At 38.0% G+C, this 26,352-nt stretch overlaps 1 protein-coding gene across 1 annotated transcript in view; it reads right to left on the reverse strand.

Annotated features, from left to right (window-relative positions):
* Nucleotides 1-20,967, reverse strand: part of LOC105938917 (exostosin-1a) — a 121,668-nt gene extending 100,701 nt beyond the window's left edge. Inside the window, exon 1 of the mRNA XM_036147587.1 lies at nucleotides 20,820-20,967. Coding sequence (XP_036003480.1) covers nucleotides 20,820-20,967 — 148 coding nt within the window. The remainder of the gene's footprint in view (nucleotides 1-20,819) is intronic.
* Nucleotides 20,968-26,352: the final 5,385 nt, after the last annotated feature.

Here is a 26,352-nt window from a genome sequence, read left to right on the forward strand (position 1 = left end):
TGATTTATGCTCAGCCTGTATTTCTCTACAGTATATACATGTGCCCTGGTGTGTTTCTGTCACGTGCCAACAGAACTGCGCCTCAGTGACGAATGAAAAGGCTGGGCGTCATCCTTTCCCACATTGATTTTCCTGTTCAAATGCTTAATTGAAGTTGTTGGGGTATACATAATTGAAGCTGGTTCCTTAAGTCACTCTTCTCCCTCTTTCTGTCTTTGTGTTCCACATTAAAAAGGGTGAAAAAAAAGCAAAACCTCCCCATCTTTGGTCTTTTCTCATTTCAAGAGACAAGTTTTAATGTCAACGCCTGCAGCTGTGTTTAGTTTTGATGGAAAGACAGTGTTTGTGTTTGTGTGTGTTGGATGTCAGGGTTGTGTGACTTCAAAACAAATGGAGACTGTCTACTTTCTGAACAGATTTAGTTTTCTAAAAAAATGATTGATTTTCTTGGTTAACTAATCTATCAGGAAAGCCTTTATCCAACGTCCCACACAATGCGAAATGTTCCTGCTCTGTAAATGTACTGACGTTATTAAATTATAAAAGAGGGACGGGCATTTATCGCACGGTAACTGAATGAATTTTGAGTAATCCTAAAGATAATAAATTCCAAATATTATGTCTGAAAAACACAAGAACTGACATTAACATGAAGATGACAGCCAAGATTTTTCTTCCTCCTGCTCCTAAGTCACTCATGTACAGTAAGTGTTGTAGGATACTGTTTGTGGATTAATCGTGGAATTTGTTAAATTGAGTGAATAAACTTATAAACTGAAACTTATTGTTACTTTTGTATTTTCTCCACTCTTGGTTCCATATGAGAATAAATTTAGTTTATACTTCACCTCACCCTTTGAAAATGTTTATATTTTGAGATATGTATACATGAAAGTATGTAATATGGTATTTTTCTCTCTCTTCTCTTTCCTTGTGGTCTTTCCTTACTGGTCTAATTTATTTTAAAAAAATGTATTAAGGGTTAGGTGTACTGGTGTGCTGGTTACAAGCCAGGAGAGACCTTGTTGTGGTTCATAGTTTCATATTTCTCATAAAAGATAAGTCTGATATCCCAAGTTTATTTAATATATTATTTATTTCATCTTACTTTTAACCCTTGCTAACTTTTTTACCATTTTAGGAAACTATAGTTGATATTACAGTACAGTTAATCACTTACAGCCATAATTGTCAATGTATTATACGCAGACAGGCCAACGTAATGATTTATTGATTTATAAACAACAGGTTATGCATAGTTGCAATGTGAAAGGAACAGAGAAGTACCTGTTCTTCAAATGTGTTGATTTTACAGATAAAAGAGCAAAAAAGAGTGTATGCAGCTCTTTAAACGCTATACTATCTATTACCTAGCAATTCCATCACATTGTTGGGTAAATCAGCTCCTGTGTTTTCGTCTTTTTAACGATATTATATAATATTACATTCATATTATAGGTGATTATCATTAGTCAGATGCACATGCAATAGCTACTCAGAGATGCTGCTTTACTATAATACACATTGCATTTTTCTCACAACGTTCTGTAAATAGGATGCCGATTTTTTCCACTGTTTAGCTTGAATATTCCATCTTTACAGTATGCCAAATTGTCAATAATTGTATACTTAATAATAATAATAATAATACTTTCTCTGGTATGTATTTTTTATTTTATATTTGCCTTTCTGATTAAGCTTGTTCTCTATTTCTTTAGAACTAACTTTAAATTAGATTAGCTTGGTTTTTATTCTCTGTCTGTAACCCTGCCATTGTAACATTCCTTTCCAATTACACAGTTATAACAGTTACATTTCAAAGAGTTAAATTGCAAAGAAAATTGACATTTTCAGTCTCTAAATATGCCAGTGTGACAAATACATAATTGTAAACAACAATAACTTAAACGGAAACACTGTCTAATCAAGGGTAGGTATAGACTAACAATTGATTCACATTTATTGCTTGATAGGTGACTCAAACCTCTATAACGTCCTCAGTGGAATGATTAGGAACCAATTCTCTCAATTTGCAACTAAATTGTCAGTTATGTTAAATGATAGAGGTTCTTTTTTTATCCTAACACATTCTTATCAGTTTGATGTTGTGAAGCTCATGGTTTGTGTTAACGGTTTCAATTAAATAAACTACACCACCAGTGTAAGCAGGCTACATACACATTTTCCTCCAAATGCCTTTTTTCATGATTGAAACACATGTAGCTTAATGGCTCCAATATGAAAACTTGACATTGTAAACAAGGAATTTAACCATGTTTGACAGAAGCCGGGTAAAGCATAAAACGAAGTGGGAACTGATCAGCATATTCATAAATATGTAAACACCAAATGAGGCATAGTTTGTAGATGAGTTTACGTTGCAGAAAAAAAAACACCCACTGATACACAAGCAGGGAGAGCTGAGGATGAAGTCGTCAACGCTGCAATTAATCGACGAGCAGGCATGTCTCTACAACAACAATAATCAATGACGCTGTCTTTAATAATTACTCAAACATTCACAGCCCAGAGGAAAGAACAGACCAAATGTTCTGGCCTGATTGAGTGCGGAATGAACCTCCTTCGTTTTGTCTTTATCTCCGGGATAAAGAGCACAAGCAGGAACAGATTAATTGTTCTGAGTGTTAATTTGCTGCCTGCCCCCTGAGAGTTACCAGTCTGCATTGATTAAAATTAGCCTGTGTCCCGTGTCTGTTCTTTGTTCGTTTAACCGGGTGAAAGATGGAACCAGTAGTGTTGTCCTCCACTCCTTTTTATCCCTCCTTGCTGTTTGCTTCCCCCCCCCCCCTCTCTGTCTCTCTCCCTCTCTCGTAAACTCCACTGTTTTCCAGTGGCCGAGCTCCTAAATCAAGCTGTTTCCAAGCTGTCTCCTAGGGCAGCAGTGTGTGCTTGTGTCTGTGTGCCCAGCCAGTTCACATGCTAACATTACTCGCCGCCAGTGTTTTGTTTTGCTTTATTAATCCTGACTGTTATGTAGGTCAATATAACACGGTACAAATAGGAAAATAATAAAGCACCGGCTTTCCTCGCCGGGCTCCAGCCGCCTTTCAGTGTTTGTAATTTATTTGTGTCCAGTTAATTTTGCGCCGGCTGGGACTTTGTGCAGGCAATGCTCAGATGGATGTCGGAGGGATGCCTGTGCCTGGCATTTTCTGTTACACGTGCCCTTTTCAGATTTGAGCTACGGCGCCGTAGAGGCCTCATTGACAATGATCATTTAAAGCACTAAGAGCTGAAAAATGGTTCGAACAGGGGAAGATTTTTTTTTTCTTTGTGTACTCAACAAATGGTTGCACTTTTTTATCCAACTCTTTCATGTAGACTTAGTGGACAAAGGACGACACGGCCAAATGAAGATGAAGCTCTGGAATTGGCTGAAAATGCATGTGTTACTGCAAAAATACACATCTGGTGACTGTGGCCTACATGGAAGAGAAATCTTATAGTTGGAATGTTTTTAATCTAACTGCAGCTTCATCGCCCTGCCGCATGTCAACATGAACTAAGGGAATAGAGTTGACTTCAAATACTGATGTGCTGTAGGTGCTGCTTTGTGATAAACCAGGGTGCTATGGATATTTTGGATGTGTTTAAAACCTCCACCATGAGCACCACAGCTTGCACACACTATGTATAAAATGTGTGTGCCACTGCTACAGTATTAACATTACCCACCCTAAACACCGGTGAAGATTCCCTCATCTTGGCTTTCTGGATGCTCAACACTGAGCGTAAAACTTTGGTTTATTATCTGACCACTAGGGGGCAGTCAAAACATTTACATTTCATTCACAGTTGGTCAGTTAATCACTAAAAGTGAAAAACTATACAGAGCAAGATAGAGAGATCACAATAAATGTAACATAGGCCTGCTATGTTCCACACGCTTGATCCCAATACGTGTGCACTATTCAGAACGGGAAAGTAAACGTAGCATGCAGACTTCAACGAAATGACAGGGTTTAATGTGCTACATGTTTATACTTTCCACGACTGACCCAGATTCAACAAAACCAGAGACAACTGTGTAATGTAAAAGGTTTTATTTAAGGGAGGGAAGACGAGGGAAGTGGTTCTGGGGTTTGGCCGACAGTGAAGGCTCTGGTTGTGGACTGATCTGACCCATTTACTCATGTTTAGACCCTCATAACATGATTTTCGATACGTCATCATACACTCCATCACTGGAAATGTGGATTCATATCTCCACTGTGTTACATTTGTTAGCTTTTTTTATCCTATGCGTTACCTGCCAGCACAGCCACCTGAAAGAATAATGAAATTAATGCTTGAGGGTCTGGAACTGTATCACAGTTACAAAGGTGCCTAAGAAAACCTGAAAGCATTTACAGCTCGCAACATTGTACTAAGAGTCTTAATTCACATGAAAAGAAAGAACGGTTTTCTGTTCCTTGGCAGGAGAAAAAGAAGAAACCCATGAAAGAAAAGCCTGGTTTGAACTTCTGAATAATATCAAGATGAATGATGTGAAGCTATCCTTCATGGCAAATGTTTTACATATAAGGACAAATAAGTGCTTTCTAGTGGAACAATACCACATTGACTGATATGTTCATCACTGACATACAATGTTAAATAGATTAACTGAATAAGTAAGTTAATTTCTTTGACATTTGTAATAAATGAGAATATTGTGTCTAAAAAGATGTTCAAAATTACTGGACATGCAAACAAAACTAAAGGGATTTTATTAAAAAAGTGAAATTGTCCAATCGAGGAAGGGAAACCAATGGGATACTTCTGGTATGCTCAATAATTATTGTAGAAAATCTTGTTTTACAATCAGAAAACCTTGGAAAGAAATAATGAAAATACAAAACATAAATAAACCAATCTATGCCTGTCTATTGTTTTTCAAAAGGGAGGAGAAATTTTAGAATTCCATTTTGTGACACAATAAAAAGCATTTTTAATATATGTAGAAGTTAATGTGCCGTCTGGAATAGCATAAAGACCAAAGAGAGTATTCCCATCAGGCCCTCCAACAGGACACTTTAGCAATTAGACTTCTGAGTAAAATGAAAACACAGTGAAGGAGAGACCAGTCATACAAAAATAAATTAATCAAACATATGTATACATCCCTCCATTCATCATTCTATCTATTGCATTAAGTATTTATCCATCTATAATATTCAAATACTCCTTTTACAAAACATGACTAAATATGACTGAGCAGCACCATTATTCCCGTACGTGGTCAAACTGTAAACATGATAAATCCTATAAAACAAATTAAGCAGTAATCAGTAGAGCCTGGGGCTCAAAGAGGAAATGAGTGAAGACCAGAGTCTGCACAACAAAGAAAGAGAGGCTTGTAAAGGCAAAGGTGGACTGAGGAAAGTCACAGACAGCACATTAGTCACACTTTCAGTGAGCCATGGCGACACACACTTAGTGCTGTGACATGAACTGTGTTAGGGCAACAGGCAGTCAGTGGGAGAAACCACCAGGGAGACTGATGCTCCCGCTCTGAACCGGGAAAACCGGAGGTTAGAACACCAAAGGAAACCTACCGGTTGTTCAATTTACTGTGTGGACATTAGGTCAGAGCAGATGCCTGTGTGATTTCTGTTCATTTATGTCCCACGTCAGAGATAGATTAACACTCCCCTCCACTCAGGAGGAAATCAGCGGTTAGAATAACAGGGGAAATCATAAAAAAACACGTCTCTGAAGCCCAGCTTTAAAACGCATTATACAGAAATCCACTGAGGCTTTTTACAGGGTGAAACTTATCAGTTTGTAATCGCAATCAGACATCCAAATGTGTGGATTAAACAAATCTTCACCCGCTCAGTTTATTTCTGCTGTGACTTGCCTTTGAAAAGGTTATTTCGCAGTTTATTTCCAAACGTAACACAGTTACTCCCAAAGGACGTCCTCACCTGAAACCAAGATGGTCCACATCGTTTTGTATGATTTCTAATGATTCTAAGGAGGAACTATCATGGACTAAATGGTCTCTAAACAATCCCAGTGCTGTAGTTTATAACTGAGGCTGATTTATTTGATATTTATAAGTCCTCAGTCATTCCAGTGAACAGACTTTCCAAACAACTTTTCTTATCTTAAGGAGTCAGAAATGCCGGTGGCCGGGCCTGAAACACAAAAACAAGGTTAATCCTACACAGTCCTGTATAAACTAATGTTGTGAATAACGTGAACACTAGATGGCATCAAGAGTCAAACGTTACGTTGACTTGACAGTTCAAGCTAAATGTTCAATAATTTCTTAGACGCTGCTGTTCTAACAACTCTAACAAAAAACAAAATATACATATTTGTACAGATGTCACGTTTATTCCAACAGTCCTGAGAAGTTCAGCACCTGTGTCACCATCAGGTTAGCGTATCTAAACCCGACTTGCCACTGAACCTGGGTCTGGATTTCCATATGTTCTGACCTAAAGCTTCACTTTGCCGCTCTGGCTCTATGTTTGAGATCGTTGTCCTGCTTGAACATTGGTTTGCAAGCAGCGGCTCTGGAGCTGCATAAATGTATTGAATTTATGCAGTACAATGACACTAAAAGTAACTAGGAAATGTGCATTTTTTTACATCTTTTTCCTCAACATCATACAAAAGAAAATGCATCCATAGTCTTTTTTTCCCAAATGATTTCTCTTTGTTCTTTTTTTTAAAACCTACAAAAGTGAAAAAAAGGCGTGTTTTTTTTTTTTTTACAATTACAACACATTTTATTTTGTAGACATTATCAAAAATGGCGTTGCCTTTCTTTAGAAATTCTCGCAACATTTACAGCTCTAAACAAGATTCATTTAGCTGGACGGAGATAAAAAAAAAATGCTTCTCTGGATTGTAAAGGTAGCAGACCCGTGTGCTGAAAGGTGAGCACCATCGTGTTGCATTGTATGGGAGGTATTTTCAGGGTATTTTCAGGGTGATGTGCCGTGTCACCGTGTCACACATAGCAGTTTCATCCTGCTGGCCTGTTAGCTTGGGTCGACGGCCAGTTTGCAGCCGTTAGATAATCTATTTTCTAATGATGGATCGAACAGCGCTGTGTGAGAGGTTCTAAGCTTGGAATATAGCTTTACAACCTGACTCGGATTTACACTTCCCCGCAGCTTTTTCCCTGACCTGCCCTGCTGTGTCTCTTAGTTTGTTCACCAATGTTCTTTATCAAACCTCTGAGTCCACAGAACAGCTGCATCTTCCCTAGTCACAAATGGCACACGTTTGGACTCTAATTGGGGGAATTTATTTAGGGGATCCAGCGCAAAGGGCTCTGAATACAAATGTAAGGCACACTTACAAGTTTTTAGTTTGCATAAAAATGTTACAAACCATTCAGAATTTGCCTTTCAATATGCAATTATGCAATACTTTGTGTGGGTTCATCAAAAAAATACTGCAATAAAATACTTTAGCTTGTAGTTGGTATGTAACAACATGTAAAAACATTTAAGGGGTATAAAACCTTTGCAAAGCGCTGTATTTTAGCTTTCACGAGAAGATCTTGTTACAAACCCTTATATTACCCCTTTTACTGCCCTTGAGATTTATGGACGACATGACGATTAAAATCGGAGGCGGGAACAATTACAGAAGGCTCCCTTTAATGTTGAGTGCTGAAGCTTGAATAAAATAGACTTACAGTGCGTCAGACATTGTGGGCACAACATCAAGAAATGCAGAAAATGTTTTTATGTTTCAATTTGGCTGCGCCGGCAGTTCACAGAGCCAGTCTAAAGTGAAACAAAGAGGGAAGTGGAGCGTGCTGGTGGCGACATTCAGCTGTCACTCTCAATATCCCGCCAGCACACAAGCAATTCGCACAACCATCTGCGCACACACTCAGACGGCCTCTCAGGTTTCTCACACACAATGCTCTGCCTAATTAGGGTTGTAATGTAAACAATAGCAGCAGTCCTATCTGCCTCAGCAGACCCGCAACACTCCAGTCTAAATGCGAAGCCTCTCAGTGAGGGTTTTTTTTACCTCGCATGACTGTAGACCAGCATCAGGAAGAACACCAGTCAGCTCCTGCATTTCATGTCTAACATATCCACGGCCGTATCGCTCAAGAGAAGCTGTATTAATTACTCGGGATGCAATAATAACCATATTTCACGGTTTGAATGATAGTTTTCATAATAACATCACCCCTAAAACCAAACTGTATCACAAAACGAAAGGCCAAGAAATTCTTGCTTATAAGCCAAAATTAAGAAAAGCTACGATATATAAAAAAATTTGAATAAACAAATACATGTAAAAAAAAAAACAAAAAAAAAGACCACTAGCTCTACCAGTAGAACCACTGTAGCTATGTTTACATGCACAAAGTTTCATTATCGCATTAAAATGTATTTGGATTAAATAATCGGATTGTACCATTTATATAGGCACACAATCAATTACCACTCTGACATGCGCAGCTATCAAATTTCCCTATATAAAAAAAAAAAGACAGAAGAAGAACTTCCATCATGCAGACACGCGCACTCGGGTCAGTTTGCCACATTCTGAATAACTTCAACCTGACAAGCGTTTATATCCACGTTGATCAGATTATCAATCGGCACAAACCAACCCTCTTATTCGGATTACAATTACATTCCGATTGAGCTCAATCCGATCACCATATTCCGATTGGCTTGTTTACATGACACTTTTTTTTATCCCAATCGGTGGTTTATTTCGATTACTTTTGTCCATGTAAACTTAGCTAGTGAGAGCCATTATTCACCGATAGGGACAACATGCACAAGTCGTGGACCTTCCCAGTAGTGGCAAGTCTCCAAACATCACTTCGAGGGCAGATCGTACAGGTGGTCACATTTAACCTCTACTAGGTGCCTGGTGAATGCAAGAGCTCATGATTCAGCAATAAGAGATTCAAAAGCAAATACAACTGGCTTTGGCATGTCCTAGTCCAAGACTCGAAACCATTTGAGCTGAACAGGCCGCTAATGCTTGAAAATATTCCTACCTGGCTGAATTAAAGCAATTCAGCAAACAAGAGAGGGCCAAAACTCCACCATAAAGACCTAGAAGAATAATTACCAGTCATCTCCAATGCTGGTATAACCAGTTACTAGGTTTAGGGAGAATTACAGTTTTCACATGGTTGGTTTGGATAACCCTTTCCCGCAAAATAAACAGCATCATAATTTGAAAATGCTTTTTGAGTTTAAATCAGGCTATCTTCATCTGATGATACTTTTTAATGTGATTAAAGCACTGAGGACATTTGCAATGGAGCAAATCCATTTTCATGGCTCTGCTATCTACAGTTTCTGCCCCGGAATATATGTGTGAGAAGGAGAGAAAAAGGGTGAGAAAGTGAAACTTACTGCTATCAATACTCACAGTGGTGTTAATATTAATAAAATCATCAGAAAAGCAATTGCTGTTATGTTGGATGGGTTAAACAGTAGGAGAAACTTTTCTGACACAAATGTCTCCACTGGTTGAAAACATTTGAGTTTTAAATAGTACTTTAGCCTCTTTTTAGCTTCATAATGCCACGTGTGTTAAAGTCCCGTAAAACATTTCCATTCCACCAAAGCGGGACATGATGGACAATATAAAAGTAAAAAAAACAAAAAACTTGACAGTAACCATTTAGTATGGCAACGTAAAGTAAGATTTTAATAAAAGGTTCATTGGGATCCTTCCTATTTTACTGTTCTCAATCCATCTCTTCAACAGCCGCCAATAAAACCTAATATTGTCTGTGTATACAGTTTTAACAGTCAACTACAAAACAAAGTATTGTCCTGCCATTACCAACACATCCTGGTTTAAAATTGGAAGATTTTTCATTTTAAATAACGTGTTCTTTAAACAAAGTATTGGTAAAGTCTGCTGCCTAATGGAGCAAACGTGGTGCCGAGGTCTTGAAAACCAACGCTAAAGTGAAAAAGGACCATTATTTTTTAAGTCTCAAGCCGTACCACGAAGACCGTACTTTATGAGAAGAAAACGTTATTTCCCAAGTGGCAGCAATCCTTTAGGAATCTTTTCGTTCAAGCTGAGATTTTATTTCTGTCTGTGGATGCCGCAAAATGATTCTGCTTCAATCTCCTGCTTTGTTTACTTGATGAGAGATGTTTCCACATCAAGAGCTGAGGAATGGAAAAGTGTGCGAGTCAAAGGGATGGGCTTGGTTAACTTTAGGCCGCGCGTACACACTCCCACTATAAACGACACACACACACACACACACACACACACACACACACACACACACACACACACACACACACACACACACACACTCGCCTCCTGCCGGTAATGAAGCAGATAATAAGCTACTTCACGCTCTGCTGTGGCAAACCCAAAATCAAAACGCTGTTGATTTAAGAATCAAAATGTGTGCACTCATGGGTTTTTCATCTTCCATGCTCCGTGGCAGTGATGATGATGTAGAGCTTCACCATGCGTGAGTGTGTGAGTGTTTTCTGCTGTATATCAAAGCCTAAGGAGCAGGCGGCGCTCTGGCGAGGCAGCGTTGAGAATCCATTCCTCCTGCCTCCCACATCATTTCAGCTCTCCCTGTTTCCACGAAATGATTCTCTGACTTTGACACCAATGTCATCGCTAAAAGACTTTCTGCAGAAATTTCTGGAGTCGTGGAGCGACAACAGAGATGTAAACAAACCCCGCTAATGTGATGATAGGGGCGAGAAAAACTCAGAAAACAATCAGTGAAAATGAGAATTGAAGACGAATGCATCTTCAGTAAAAAGGGAAGTCTGTTTAGTTTTTACACAACACAGTTTTTTTGTGCTTTGACCCCTCGAATGTCTACCAGAACACAAAACAAAAGCACAAAGATCTGCCAGGCGGGTCTGCTTTCTTTTATACAGTGGATATAAAAGACCTGTATGAGCCCCTGTTATGGGGTACACAAACACCACGTTTTTGTGGTGCGCAAAGGGCGACCATGATCAATAACTTAAAATCTCTTTTCCACCTTCAGTGTTGCATGCATACTGTATGATTTAGCTAAAAACAAACTAATATTTTGAACGGGAACGTTTAAACAATAGAAAATGCTGCAGTTACTTGGTTTCATTAGTGTGCACCACCTTAATCCAGTAATTTGCTGAAGCTCCTTTAGGTTTCATTGCAGCAGCCAGTCTTCGTCGAACGTTTTAACTTACGGATCTTTCCCCACTCTGTCACGCTGCTGAGACATGATGTGTCCGCAGCGCTGTTCAGAGGACAACAGCTTTTCTTTCACATTGAGTATTGGACTCTAGAATTTAAAAAAAAATTACTTTCTTTTGGTGAAACTATTGATTTGATAAGATGTATAGCTGTGATTGTGAAAAATCAAATCTTTTATCTTAAGCTATCTAATATACAAGCTAAGGTTTTGTGTCTAGACTAGTATTTTAAAGGTTTATTCATTTCATTTCATCCAACAAAAGATAAAGGAAAGCCAGTCCTTTCAGGGGAAAAGTCAGCCCAGATCATGATGCTGCCTCCACCATGTTTCAGTGTGCATACAGTGTTCTTTTGATGCGCAGTGCAGCTGTTTTAGTGCCAAACATAGGTTTGGTTTATCTACCATAACACGTTCTACAGTAACTCAAGATTTTAGCTCGGCTTGGCTGTTTTACAGTATAGCCCAAAATCATTCATGATTAAACTCATCTTTTAATTTGACCAGCATTTATCTTCCGACTGGAAGTTACAGCAACATTTAGAGTCACGGCTTGAATCTGATAGATAATCAAGTAATAGTAAAGATTAGGGTTATGGTAAAGAGCCTTTCAAAGACGTGGGGCTCAAGGCCAAAGAGAAGTCCAAATACCTCTGGAAACATGCAGAAAGCTGGTCAGCAAATATAAAAAAGGTTTGAGTGCTATAATTAAAATAACAATGATACCATTAGGTATAGAAACATTATTTTCCTTATTGATAAATCATTTCCAATTAGCCCCTTTAAGATAAATTAGCCCCTTTAAGATAAATGATGGCAGGCGTAGGCACAAGCAGACTGAATGCTAAAAATGGTTAAAAGGTTGTTGAACCAAGTGTTAGTATGCACACTGAAGGTTATTGAAGCTTTTTATCCTAAAACAAATTACATTTTACCTGGAAAAAGTTTTGAAATGATTAATGATGGTCTTTGTTTTTCACCACAGCATTCTGACAGTTCAGTATAGTCGTGTACACTTCTGAGAGCAACTGTTCTTCCTCTCAGCCTTATTCCGTTGGACAAAACAACACACATTAAACTTTAAACCGATGTATGTGACTTTGCTGTTTTCAGGACAACCACTTCCACATTCGGGCTGTTCTTTATTCACAGTAAAAAAAAAAAAAAGCAGCTTGTCATCTTGGAGGAGCATAAATGCAGCAAAACAATAGAGCACTTTGACACAAACTACCTCCGCCAGCATGTATCTGTATGTAACTGCTTTATATAAAGATATACCTAACTCTTATCTGAACTCACATCAAACAGCAACTTCATTGGGTTTTCCATAAAACTAGGTCTAACTGTTATTTTTATTTTTTATTTTATTTGCTGTAACTGTGGTAAAAAAAAAAAAAAAGAATATGCTGTTTTGTACTCCCTTAATGTTTCACAAAAGCTTTTGATACTGCGTCAAATACGGATGTCAAAGATTTTAGAACAAAGGAAACCCCCCCGCGTCTACCTGTTCGCGTGTCAGGAAGGAAAATAAAGTTTGATGGCAGCAGAACGCCTCAGAAGTTTTTAAAAGATGCCACCAAAGGTTTACACTCTCGGCCCTACATGTCAGTGAGGGAAAAGAGAAATCCCAAAGCTTCAGATTTTCACAGATAACAGCAAATACCTCCTGTGAGTTGGATGTCTTTATCCCATCTTAGCTGTAAGAAATATGCATCTAAAGAGACCCATTAGAGAAGAAAGAGCCAGGTTGCTTTACTGCGTCCTCCGCATGTTAGTTTGTAAGAGGGGCATCTTCCTGTTTCTATTTCTACCCAGTTCTAACGTCTCTATGAATATCTCACCGTCCCGTCTATCCTTTAGAGAGGCTGACACGACACAGGGCCGTGTTGGATCACTGTGCTGTGAGCTATAAAACATGGATATATGCTTTTTTTGGCATCATATTAGGTTGGATGAGTCATAAAAATCCTGTGTATTTTAATGTCATAGTCACATTTACGCTCAAATCTGCTATATTTTTTTATGCATGTATTTTAATCATTAATATTACTTAGATGCTGCACGCCCAATCCAAGTCTTATGCACTAAACTTTCACTCCTGGATTAACAAAGGTGAGGATGTGCTGAGGTGATAAAAACATCATCTGCACTAACATGAACGATAAATTAATTACATCACAGCTAATTGGTTTAGTGTCTCGGCAACATAAGTTATGCCTGAAGGCCCCAACATGTTTTTAGAGTCAATATTTAGGAGCTTTTGGGGCCAGAGAAAACCGGTTTACTACAAACTACATATATATTTCAGCAATACTCAGTATGTGACAGAACAAAAGGTGGACTGCACCATCTGGGTCGGGGGTGAGCCGCTGTCTCAAGCTGTGCCTTGCTAATGAGTGATAATAGGATGGAACGAGAGATCGACAGACAGACCTAGGGTTGATCTGTAGTACTGCACACTCTGTATGAGGGATTGCTGCAAAGTCAACAACACATAATAAGAGACTGTCCACCGTCCCTATGGGCTCTTTCATGACGACTGAAGACTGGAAACCAATGACGAAGCTCTCAATCTACCGTTACGTCTACAATCCGACCCTCGCCTATGGTCAGTAGACGACCGACAGAATGAGATCCTGGACACAAGCGGCCAAAAGGAACTTCCTCTGGAGGGTGGCTTGGCTCAGCTTTGTAGAAAGGGTGAGAACTTCTGTCTCAGTGGGAAGCTCAAAGCAGAGCCGCTGCTTCTCCGCATCGAAAGGACTCAGTCGAGTCCTTCCTTTGAAGGTCTTCTGGGTACAGTAATGAGTTCTGACCCAGGACTCGCTAGAGGGATTATACACCCTGTCTGGCCTGGAAAGGGCTTGGAACACATCAAGAACATTAGGGTCTGAACATTATCATAGTCTCCTCACACCCTTTCCCCTCACTTTTCAAACTACGTTCAACAGGCAAACGCTAGCGGCACTTCAAAAGCATAACCAGAGATGCTGCACATCTTTCTGCCTCAAATTTAAAAAACGCCAGACTGCTGTGGCCATTACGCAGGTTTCTATACATTTGAGTTTCATCTATTTAATGATCCTCGCCGTAATCTGTTAACTGATGCACTGCTGGAGTAAAAACCACACAAGGCTACACATACTCTAAAAGAGTAATACCTCTGTAAGAAGTAGAATCTGTGTTCCAAATGTGACATTGTTGCTGGACTCAACCTCCTGTCTGTCTGCTTTAATCCAGGTGTGTGACTGTTTTGTTATGCGCCCCTCTGTCTCTAGTGAGGGTTTAAGGACGGATTGAATCAGAGGAAGGATAGCTTTCAAGTAGGGATTAGGCTAAAGCCAGGTCACTCTGGGTCATTATTCAATCGCTAGACCCCTGAGAGCCAGAAAACCCAGCAAAGCAGTCAGAGAACACCATATCGGTAATGGAAGAAAGGATTGTGTGTCGAATACTCTTCTGCTTTGGAACATTTGGGACATTTAGTGGGAAATAAATCTTATTTAGATGGAGATATAAGATGTGTTAATGTTAATATCCGTCAGGTCTGTTAAAGAACTGCATCATTTACTGCATTTATATTGACAATTGTTTCAGCATTAGAGCACTGATGCTAACTGTGTTGATGACTTTGGTATACTCTTAATACTAAGCTAGAAAATCAACCAGAAACTTCTGTGAAACCTGGTACTGTGATACATTTCTTCAGCTTGGTGTAGAAAAGCAGACAGAATACCTGCTGCGTCACCCAGAGTTCAACTAATCAACATTTTAACTGGATCTCAGTAGCGGAGTATAGATGAAAACAGCTTTATACAGTACATTTTCACCCACTGGCTTTTCTAGGAACAGCAAGCGATCTAACCTTGAAGAGCAGATGGTTCATATACTTAAAAAAATAATAATATTTTTTAGCTGGAAACGGAAAGCATTCTCGACATGTGATGGAAAAAAAAAACACACCATCTAATTACTGTCGTTCCATCTTGTTCTAGTCCTGACGTCATCGGATGATGCCGGCGTCGCCAAAGCCCATGGACTCTATGAGACTGATTCAAACCTTTGTTTTTACATTTGCTCACTTCTGCATTCACCCTTATCTTGTTAGGTTTTGGTAACAGAAAGGTTTAGTCTGTAATATAACTGCGTACAACTTGTAACAACGAAGAATTTACTCGCCATGGACTCACTAGAAGGGATATAGTCCTGTAGAAAAATCTTGGCCCAAATTATTCTTGCTCTCAAGCAAAAGATTTTAGGAGGAAGATTTTCTGGGGCAAATTTTAATCTATTTTGTACTGCTTTCCATGACATGGTTAAACTTAATTCTCTACTGCTGTACAGTCTAGTACATTTATAAACCTCTGCATCTAAATCATATAAAGAGGGAGTAAATTTGACTAGAATTTGTCCAACATTTACAGCTAAAACCAAACCATGATGTGTTTAAGGTTCATAAAACTCTCTGCTTTCTAAAACATTTAAATATGTGAAAAGAAAAGAGTTTGAAAAGAGTAGAGGTATACACTACTGAAATATGATAATTACTTAATGAGAATACACTGGAGCTCCCTAAAAGGCAATTCTTGACATGTCTCCACTCTTCATAAGAAAAACTCTTATTCTCTTGCAAGTCATTGCTCAATAGCCTTTGTTTGTTTGGGTTTATATGTAAATGCTAAAAAAAAATGCCGATTAATGCTGGTTCAGCAGTGAGGTTTTCTGCACAGCCAGATAATGATAACACCTCTGATGATTTGTGACACGGCAAATAGCAATGTCAGAGTGGTTAACTAAAATGCAACAGTTCCCATTTGTACATAATGTTTTTGTGTGTACTCTATTAAAAAAAAAAACAGCAGCTTTATTTCTTTACACACAGGGTCTTGCAAAACAGTTTATTCCACTTTATATTTTTCACTTTCTTTGATGTTACAGCCAGAATCTTTTATGGAGACTAGTGGGATTTTATGTGATAGACGAGCACAAAGTAGTGCTTACTTGCGAAGTGGAAAGAAAATTAAACATTTTTTTTTTTTTTTTTTACCAATAAGAGTTTGATGTAAACTTTGCATTTAGCCCTTCAAAGAACCCCCCCTTTCACTGCAATTACAGCTGCAAGTCTTCTGGGTCTCAGCCAGCTTTGTGCATCTAGAGACCTGAAATTTATGCCCATATTTCTAACAGCCTAACAGTTCAGGCTCAGTTATGAAGCACGGCGATTTTTAACAGCAATTTTCAAGGTTTAACGCACATGTTTATTGGATTTAGGTCTGCTTCTTGACTTGAACAATTTTACATGCAAATTTGCTGTGATCTGAACCATTCAGTTGTAGCTCTGGCTGTATGATTGTGGTTGTCATCAAACTCGAAGGTGAACAACGGCCCCAGGCAAGACTTTTGCACTGCAAAAACGGAACTAGAAATAAGTAAAATTTTCTTAAAATCGGTGTATTTGTCCTTGATTTGAGCAGGTAAATAAGATGATTTGCCAATGGAATAATAGTTTTGCACTTAAAATAGGAACAATTCATCTCCATCATCTTATTTCAAGTGCAGGATGTCTAATTATCTTATTTTAGGGGTAAAAATACTCGTTCCATTGGCAGATAATCTTATTTACCTACCCAAATCAAGGATAAATACACTAACTTTAAGAACATTTTACTTATTTTTAGATCCGTTTTTGCAGTGTGCACCTTATTACAGGTCCTCTTCAAACACTTTCTTTTATTTAGCTGCCTTCATCTTTACTCTGACCACAGCATGACGCAGCCATTAGCACATTATGTTGCATGACTTAAGGTGGTCATTCCATCAGATATTTCCACCTGCACTTGCTCTGGTCTTGTTGGCTGCTTCCCTTTGTCCTACCTGTCAGTTTAGGTGGATGTCCATTTCAGGGCATGCTTTGTCATACTATTCCCATTTTCAGATGAACGATACTTTTTTTTTTTGACAAGTGTTTTGTAAGCTAATCGTTTTTTAAAAACTTCTCCACAACTTTACCTCTGATCTGTCTGCTGTGTTCCTTTTTGTTCATGACGCTGTTTGTTCACCAGTGCTCACCAACAAACCTCTGAGGCCTTCAGAAAACTGCAGGATTTATACAAAGATTAAATCCTACACAGATGCTGTATTTATCAGTGCAGCCAACTGATAGTACTTGGTTCCTTTAGGGGTGTCAGAATAAAAGGGGCTGAATACAAATGCACCCCACTCTTTATATTTTATCATGTAAAACTATTTAAATAACAAGATAATTGTTTTGTTCACTTGGCAATTAAGCAGGACTGTGTTGGTCTATCTAATAAAATCTCCCCCATTGCCTAGAAAACAAGATATTGTAGCAACGAGACAAAAACCCCAAAGAGTTTAGTGTTCTTATCATTTTCTTGTCAATTATAATATTCTCTCTCTCTCTCAGCTTTAATAAAAGGATCAGATTTTGTACATATGTCACCCAAAGTAAATGTGCTGCACTTCAACAAGCTTAAACATATGTACATAATTTAATATTTCAGTTTTCACTATGCTATTTTTTTTATAAATCCACTATATCCACAGCTTAAACACCAACCAACATTTAAAGATAGAATCAGATATTAAAGGGAAAGGCGAAAAAGGAAACAGCAGGGAAAAGGACAGACCAGGACTCTGCAACCTACAGCAGTGAATTCACAGAATGTGTGTGTGTGTGGGTGTGTGTGTGTGTGTGTGGGGGGGGGGGGGGGGGGGGGGGGGGGGGCTTACTCCACGATCAAACACAAACTCTCAACATGTGGTTCCCTTTAGTCTGCTGGTGTGACCAGATATCCCCATGAAAGGTTTTTTCTTCTGCCGTCTACATGTTACGCACGCACACATCTCATCATCCTGAGTGTGGAACCAACTAAATCTGTTGTATTTTTTTTTTTAAATCCTGGTCAGGCTGGCAGCTTATAAAGCTGTACTGAATTAATCCCTGAGTGATATACTAAGTAATTAATTAACATGAGTTCCCTCAGGTCTTCTAGTCATGAGATGACACTGTTTTCTAAGTGCCTTATTACCGTGTTGTTTAACTTGCAATTTTCAATGAAACCTTTATATGAATTTTTATGTGCATTTTAATGAATTACTGCTTTTTTTTATTATTTATTATCTTTTTGATGTTATGGAAGAATGCAATGTTTCTATGCAGTGTAACAAGCCAAATTTATCCAAAGGGAGGCAAAAAAGGAGACTTTGACTTTTTAAAAAACAATGTAAATCATCAAATTCTCAAAACGTAGTTAGTGGACTTGTTTCATATTACACAAAGAGCTTTCCTGTTTCATCCTGATTGGATGCTTACTAAAGAAAATGGAGACATAACGGCAAGCAAATGCAGATGTAAAACACAAGAACGTCGACAAAGGTTTACCTACAAAAACCCAATCTCTGTGAGACGCGCAAACAACATAAAAAAAAACACAAACAAAGATAAAAAAAAGCTGCATTTAGCTTGTTTTTCTGTTTAGGCCAAGTGTCAAACATTTTCATCCTAGTTCAATCCGAATAATACCCAATGATCAAATTACTGCACTTAAAGTTCAAAAATGCATTACTGGCCGTCGCAACACAGACAGATGCTAAATATTAGCTTCCTGTTTTAAACTCAGCACCATTAAACATTGTGAAACATGGTTTGGCGACATATGTTGCTACACTTGCTGACTGTGTTTGAAGTTTCACACAGTTGTTCCTCTAAAAGGCAAAAAAGAGGAAAGAGAGTTCTGGGAAGTTGATAAGATAGTAATCCATCTGTTCACACTGACACAGGAAAACTTTTGCACAGTCATTACCTCAGTTGCATGAAGTCCACCGCAAAGACAAGATGTTAACCTTCTATATGTAGACGTGAGAATAAACACCCGATAATTTAACTTTTTTTTCCTCATAGACATTTCAGTTGTATTAATGTTGCTGTCGAGATCAAAAAGTATTTAAAGTTTGTAAAAACGTGATGTAGAGATGAGCGTGTTGCTGTCCCCCAAGATTCAATTCAACAAGAAGCTTTAACAGTTTTTATTATTCCTAGGAGATCAATATGTTGTGAAAAGTGTCTCCTAGAGTGAAATGCTTTATTTTACAGCGAGTGAAAAAAAATGGGTGTTTGGGTCAGGAAATTGTCCTGAAAAATGAAGAAAATTAAATGTTCATCATACAGTTGAACATTTGTATGAACATTTGTTTACTTGTTACTTTGTCACTTTGAAATCATGTCAGGCCAACTACCTACACTTATGGTGAAGAGGGAGGACGTATCCTGTGAGCTCTAGAGGTTTTAAAGTGTAAATAAGCTTTTTTAAAACTGCTAATCATGTCAGAATTTATCATCTCAACGTTTATTATCCAATCACCACAGAATTTTACAGGGTATACTTTATTATAGCTTTGCCTATAGGGAAACGTATCCATGTCTTAGTGTTGTTTTTAAGGTATCGACCAATTTCTAATAATAACCCACTGTCTGCGTTGAAATATGTCCTGGATTTCCCTACATTTACATCTTGAATATAGATAATTTTCAACAATATGTTGTGGGTATAGAATCAGATTACTTACATTCACAACACAATTTAGAGGTTGTTAAAGATGGTCAGGTATGTTTGTATATTATTTCATTTTACCACAACCATATTTGTTGTTCATTATGCTATTTTGTTTAGATAAAGAAAGCTAAGTATTCTTTTACACAAGTAAAACCTAGTTGTTCCCACTCCTTAATATATCAACAATTACCCTATCCTATACATACAGATCTATATACTGGATATATATTACATACAATTTACAATAGTAATTTATTCCCTATTCACAAAATATTTCATACTAAAAATAAACGTTTCATATAGAAACTATACATAATACATGTTACCAATAATGTAACAATTCTAACAATATCTGATATGAGGTGTACAGCTGAACTTGTCATCAAACATAATACCAATACATTTATTGTCAGGCACTTTTTTCTATTTTTCCGTCATTCAGTTGGATAACCTCATCACATGTATTTCAAGTTTATTTGTTGAAAATATGAATTGTGATTCTGTCAAATACATTTTTGATATCAGAACATGTTGATATCAATTTTATGTCTTCTATTGGTTCTAGGATGGTTACGGTTGTTTATTGATTTGAATATAAACCATTCTGAATTTCCATTTTTCAACACATATATCCAGCCTTTGTTACATAATTGTTTAATTATCCAAGAAATTGTGGCAGCAGAGATTTGTTTGGGTTTAACAGAAAAATATTTGTTCTAATTTTTGTACAATGATATTACTTTGGCTATTTACATTTTATGTGTGATCTGTTATAACAACAAGCTACCACTTCTTCTTTTTGGCTTTTCCCCTTCAGAGGTCGCCACAGGATGTCGTTTCCATATAACATTGTCTTTTGCATCATCTTCTCTCACACCAACTACCTTCATGTCATTTTTCACCTCATCCATAAATCTCCTCTCTGGTCTTCCTTCAGGCCTCCTGCCTGGCAGTTCCAGCCTCAGCATCCTTCTACAGATGTATTCAATATCCCTTCCCTGTTCATGTCTAAACCATCTCAGTCTGGCCTCGATGGCTTTATCTCCAAAACATCTAACATAAGCTGGCCCTTTGATGTAGCTCCTGCAACTCATTCCTGGTCCTCTCCATCCCCATCAAGCTCAGAGAGAACCTCAACATCTTCATCTCTGGTACCTCCAGCTCCGCCTCCTGTCTCTTCCTCAGTGCCACTGTCTCTACGTACATCCTCGCTGCTCTCACCACCGTCTTTTACACCTTTCCTTTCATTCTTGGTGATGCTCTTATCACACAACACGTCTGACACTTTTCTCCACCCATTCTAACCTGCTTGGACCCGTTTCTTCACCTTTTCCACACTCGCCCTTGCTCTGGACTGATGACCCTAAGCATTTAATATCCTCCAACTTCTTTATCTCTGCTCCCTGAAACGTCACGATATCATTGACTAACCTTCATTCTTCTCCTTTGCAGGGCAAACCTCTCTCTCTCTCTCTCTCTCTCTCTCTCTCTCTCTCTCTCTCTCTCTCTCTCTCTCTCTCTCTCTCTCTCTCTCTCTCTCTCTCTCTCTCTCTCTCTCTCTCACCACAGATCAAAATGGCTATGTTTACATGCACAAAATTTTCATGATTGGATCAAAATGTATTCAGATTAAATAATTGGATTGTACAGTTTATATGGGCACACAATCACTTAAACCGATCATAATGTGTGTGTATGGGCACCTGGCTTTATTCAGAACAGAGCCACCCTGACATGCGCAGTTATCAAATTCCCCTAAAAACACAGAAGAAGAAGTACTTTGGTCTTTGCTAATCAAAAAAAAAAAAAAAGTAAACAAACCAGTATAATGCAAGTTTGTATATCTTCTGAGCGCCCAGGCTGGGCTTCCACGATGTTCTAATTACAATTGAAATGTTACTGAGAAAGCAACAATTTTGAGCTGTTTTATTTTTTCCGAAAAGAAAAGATTTATCGGGAGCTGCGACAGTTTTGTTCCCTGATGTATTTCTGCCGCTCACCAATGCGGAAACACGTCACGTTTATGTCGGTCACACTCGGGAAAGTTTGCCACATTAGGAATAACTTGAGCCTGGGAAGCGTTTATATGCATGTTGATCGGATTATCAATCTACATAAACCACCTTATTCCGACTGAGCTTAATCCGATTGGCTTGTTTTTATTCAGATTATTCTTGTCCATGTAAACGTAACTAATGTCATCTACAAACATCACAGTCCATGGAGATGCCAGTCTAACCTCATCTGTCAACCTGTCTATCACCACAGCAAACAGGAAGGAGCTCAGAGCCGATCCTTGATGCAGTCCCACTTCCGCCTTGAACTCCTCTGTCACACCTACAGCACACCTCACCGCTGTCTTACAGCTCTCATTTATGTCCTGCATCACATGAACATACTTCTCTGCTACTACAGTCTTCCTCATACAAAACCTCAGCTCATCTCTTGGCATCCTATCATAGGCTTCCTCTAGATCTAAAAAAAAAAGTCCAGTGGGAAGTTTCCCCACTCTGATAATTTGGGGAGCCATCTCATCTGCTGGTGCTGGTTCACTGAGTTTTATGAAAGCCACAATCAGCGCAACATGCTACCTGGAAATTTTAGAGGACTCCATGTTTTTCTCTGCTGGCAAGCTTTATGGGAATGCTGATCTTATTTTCTGGTTGGACTTGGTACCAACCGACACTTTCAAAAGGTACAGAAAGCAGCAAACTGTGCCTTATGGAGAATATGTTGTTTTTTTTAAAAGAGGAAGATTAGAGACACCTGACCTGAAAATGAAAATGACCCGAAGGCCGCTACCAAAGCGATCTGGGCTTAAGTTAAACCTGCACAGGGCCACAGGCTGATCGCCTCCATGCTGCAAAAACAAAAAAAATAAAAAAAAAAATCACAAAAATTAAATCAACTTTGTTCTGTACATATATAAAAAAGTCCAACAGTTTTTTTTTTTTTACCTGTGATCCTGAATTGTCAGAAAGGTAAGGACTAGGAACTTGTTGGGAAGAATATGGGGAGAAAACCACACTAACCAACAACTTACATTAACTGAAGAGTCTATACTTTTTAATTCTATTTAAAATTAAGTTGGTAAGGATTACTTTGCACTAATAAGATTTCTTTTTTTTTTTAGAAAAACAAACTTTAAATTATTTTAAAAGTTGTGATTACTTTTACACTAAAGTCCAAATTGTTGGAAATAAATCACATATCTATGAGATATAATGAAAAATGTACTGCTGTGATGATGTTATAATTAAAATAAATGTGTGCCTTTCTTGCTCCAAATATCTTCTATATGTTTGTTACTTAAACCACAACGTTGTTCTTAACCAAACATCAGACATTTAACAGCCAAAGCAACTAAAGGTCACTCACAACTGTTCAGTAAACATCAGAATTTTTTTTAGTTTTGCCGTTTAGCTTCATTTAAACCAGTTGCCATAAAGTGACTGATTCACAACTATTTTTGCTTAAAATTAAAGATTTTTATGCAGCTAACTTTTTCGCCACTTGTGGTCATTCTTTGACAGGATGAGCTGTGCCGTGGTTTTTCTTATGCTGTCATTGGTCATCCTAATCGTCCATCCTGGAGTGAGCATTCACCCTCGACCTCATCCTCGCCCTCAAGGATACACTTTGTAACAACTTGAAGAGCTACTGCTGCTACCGTTTCTTCATCTCATAACATCTCACTACAACGATTCAGAAAGCATCGTCTAGTTTTCATAGAAACCTTTCATTTGATCTGAGGAACTTACGAGAGAACATATTCATATTGACATGCTACACTGTCATTGCTTCCTTTTCTTATTTTTCTTAGTTTGCGGAGCTATATCCACTCGTTCTAAAGGGCTTTTTCTCCACCCCATTGCAGATTTGAGACTGAGAGTTGTAGAGTTACATGGACCAGCATGACGAACGCTTGTTTCAGTACAAGTTGGCACCAGAGTGTCTCGATTAGATGCACCAGACAGATGACGGGATAATTCATACCTTGTTTGTAAAACAGTTAAAAAATTCCTGACTATTATTTTTTAAAAACCTTATCCCACGGGGATAAGGGACGAGCAGCTAGCCGGCGGAACCCACGGGCTCGTCATTGCGGTGGCTGGGGGATTTCCTCAGGGTCGTCTCTACTCTTTCCTTGGGGGGGTTGCAGATATCCTGTGTCGGCCCCTCCTGGGCGCCCTGCTTTAGGGACTGACTCCTGCCTCTGTGCTCGGGGAAGGCGGGCCTTTGGTTCTCCACAACCACTATCAAGCTATTTCCTTCTGGATAATTTTCACCTAAACTAGTGCACTCTCACAAACTCCCACAGGTGCTGGGTCCCAGGTATTAAATGTTCACTTATATACAGTAAGCTTATAATTTATTTATTTATTTATGTTCTTTCACTTTCTTTTTTCAGGTATCACATTACACATGTCAGCTTACATAATAATATATATGATTTAGCAATGGCATCTAGGTGTTATTCGATTGTATCTGTTGCTTTATGTCTGTTGGTTGTGCTGTTCTTTTTGCATCTCTCTTTCCAGGTGATGGAGCAGACGGAGAAGGTTTTATCATTCTCTCCCTTTTATCTCTTCTTTCTTTCACCTCTACTCTTTTTTCTCTCTCTCACTTCTTGTCCTTCCTTTACTCTCCCATTGTAATGTCCATATAATTTGAAAGTCTCCCTGCAGGAATCACAATCAAGCTATTTACAAGCATAAATTAAGTGGAGCACTATGGCGAAAGCTGTTCTCTCCACTTGTAAAAGCTAAATCTGTCGAGCTCTATCTGGCATTGAGACATCAATTCCTATTGCCACATTGCTAGACAGGACACTGGGAAAAAAAAAAAAAACCTTATCCTGAGTAATGTATTTTTCTCATTGGTTTTGCCTGAAATAGCAAAAAGATGAATAAATTCCGAATAACAATGCACAAAAAACAATTCTCTTGTTGAGTAGGTTTTGATTGATTCAGTGGAAAACGTGATAAATCAGTGCAACACTCATCATCATGTTGGAAGGACTAAACGTATATCGACATGGACAATTTTGCCGGTACTCTTCCGCAACAAACAACAACAGAAAAATCCAAAACTATTTCTGAAATATCTTGAAACAAACACAAGTTTCTATCTATCTATCCGGTGCTGTAGCAATCAGTCATTAGCCTGAGGGGTAATCCTAAGGTTACAAAAAACACCATTAAATCAACATTAATCTTCCATATTCCAAATATCTGGGGGGAAAAAAAGATATAGGCCTGATTATGATTTTTCATTATTCAAGCATCATGAATGTTTTCGGTTCTTTCCTTGTTATAGTCCAATGTGTACAGACATCCAGAGCAGTATTTTATACTGAAGAGTTTCAAAGTTTCAGGTCTCAAATTTTTTAAATGATTTGTCTCAGTTTATCTATATAATATCTATTTCATAGCAAATGTCATTTCAAAGCACTTTACACCATATGTATATTATTAGTGATCTATTGAAGTGGTTGACATCAATAGTCTGTTTTAGTATAGTGGCTTTTTTCATCCTTCCCAACTTGATCAGGACATATTTTTTCAGTATTGTACTAGGTGGGAGATGTCACGTTCAACTCGTTTGGCAACACGTTCAAATATGTTGCCAAATCTTTTCAGAATTATGAAATCAGCTTAGTTCTGCACATATATAAAAAGTAGCAAGAACTTCAGTGAATGGGCGGTTTTGGGACAGGTAATACTTTGCTGTCAGTGAAAATAATTTTAAGGGCTCACACAAAGGTAAGCTTTAAATACTCTATTTGACCTAATTAATTTATAGATCTTGGAAAAAGAGAAATCCACAGTCCAAGTGTGCACATTGTCTTAGAATAAAAATCACAAAATAATCTGAAGTAGGGCTGTAGGATTTTTCCAAAAGTCAAAATTGCGACATAGTTTAACCATAATTGTGATTGCGATTTAATTTTGATTTTTCTCTGCATTAACCACAAGCAACAAAAATGGCCTGTAGATAAAGATGTCTGTAAACAAGGACTATTTAAAACAAGAAATTTAACTGTTTTTATTAATCAGAATGTTATTATTCAAGAGAATAGCTTGTTGAGTTGAACATCCAGCCTTGTTGAACATAAAGTGCAACCAACAAACAAGTCTATGTATTAAACAGTTTGACCGGAACTTAATGCTGCAGTGAGATTTCTGATAGTTTTGGGAAAAAGTATCGATTATATAAAATCTAAAATTTGCAATAAAATTTGATTATCTCACTGCTGCAACTCTCTTCCCTTCCATGTGGAGCAAACCGACTTTAAACATATTACTGTCACCTAAAGGACGCGTCTCATCCATTAATTGTGATATAGCCAAAAAATTGCAGACCTCTGCGATTTGGAAATTTGGCATTTTTTTCAATTGTAATCATATTGCAAATGCAATTAATTGTCCAGCGTTAATTTGAAGACAAGTTGTCTTCTAAAATCAAACAAGCAACTCAGTCAGTTATAGCAATGACTGTGCTTCAGTAAAAGGTAAATATCTCCTTTGAAGTCTCATGATTACTTAATAATGGTACAAGTACTAGCAAAAACCTAAGCTAGTACAAACC

The sequence above is a fragment of the Fundulus heteroclitus genome, chromosome 15 (genome assembly GCF_011125445.2).
Source record: "Fundulus heteroclitus isolate FHET01 chromosome 15, MU-UCD_Fhet_4.1, whole genome shotgun sequence".
In the NCBI taxonomy this organism is placed as follows: domain Eukaryota; kingdom Metazoa; phylum Chordata; class Actinopteri; order Cyprinodontiformes; family Fundulidae; genus Fundulus; species Fundulus heteroclitus.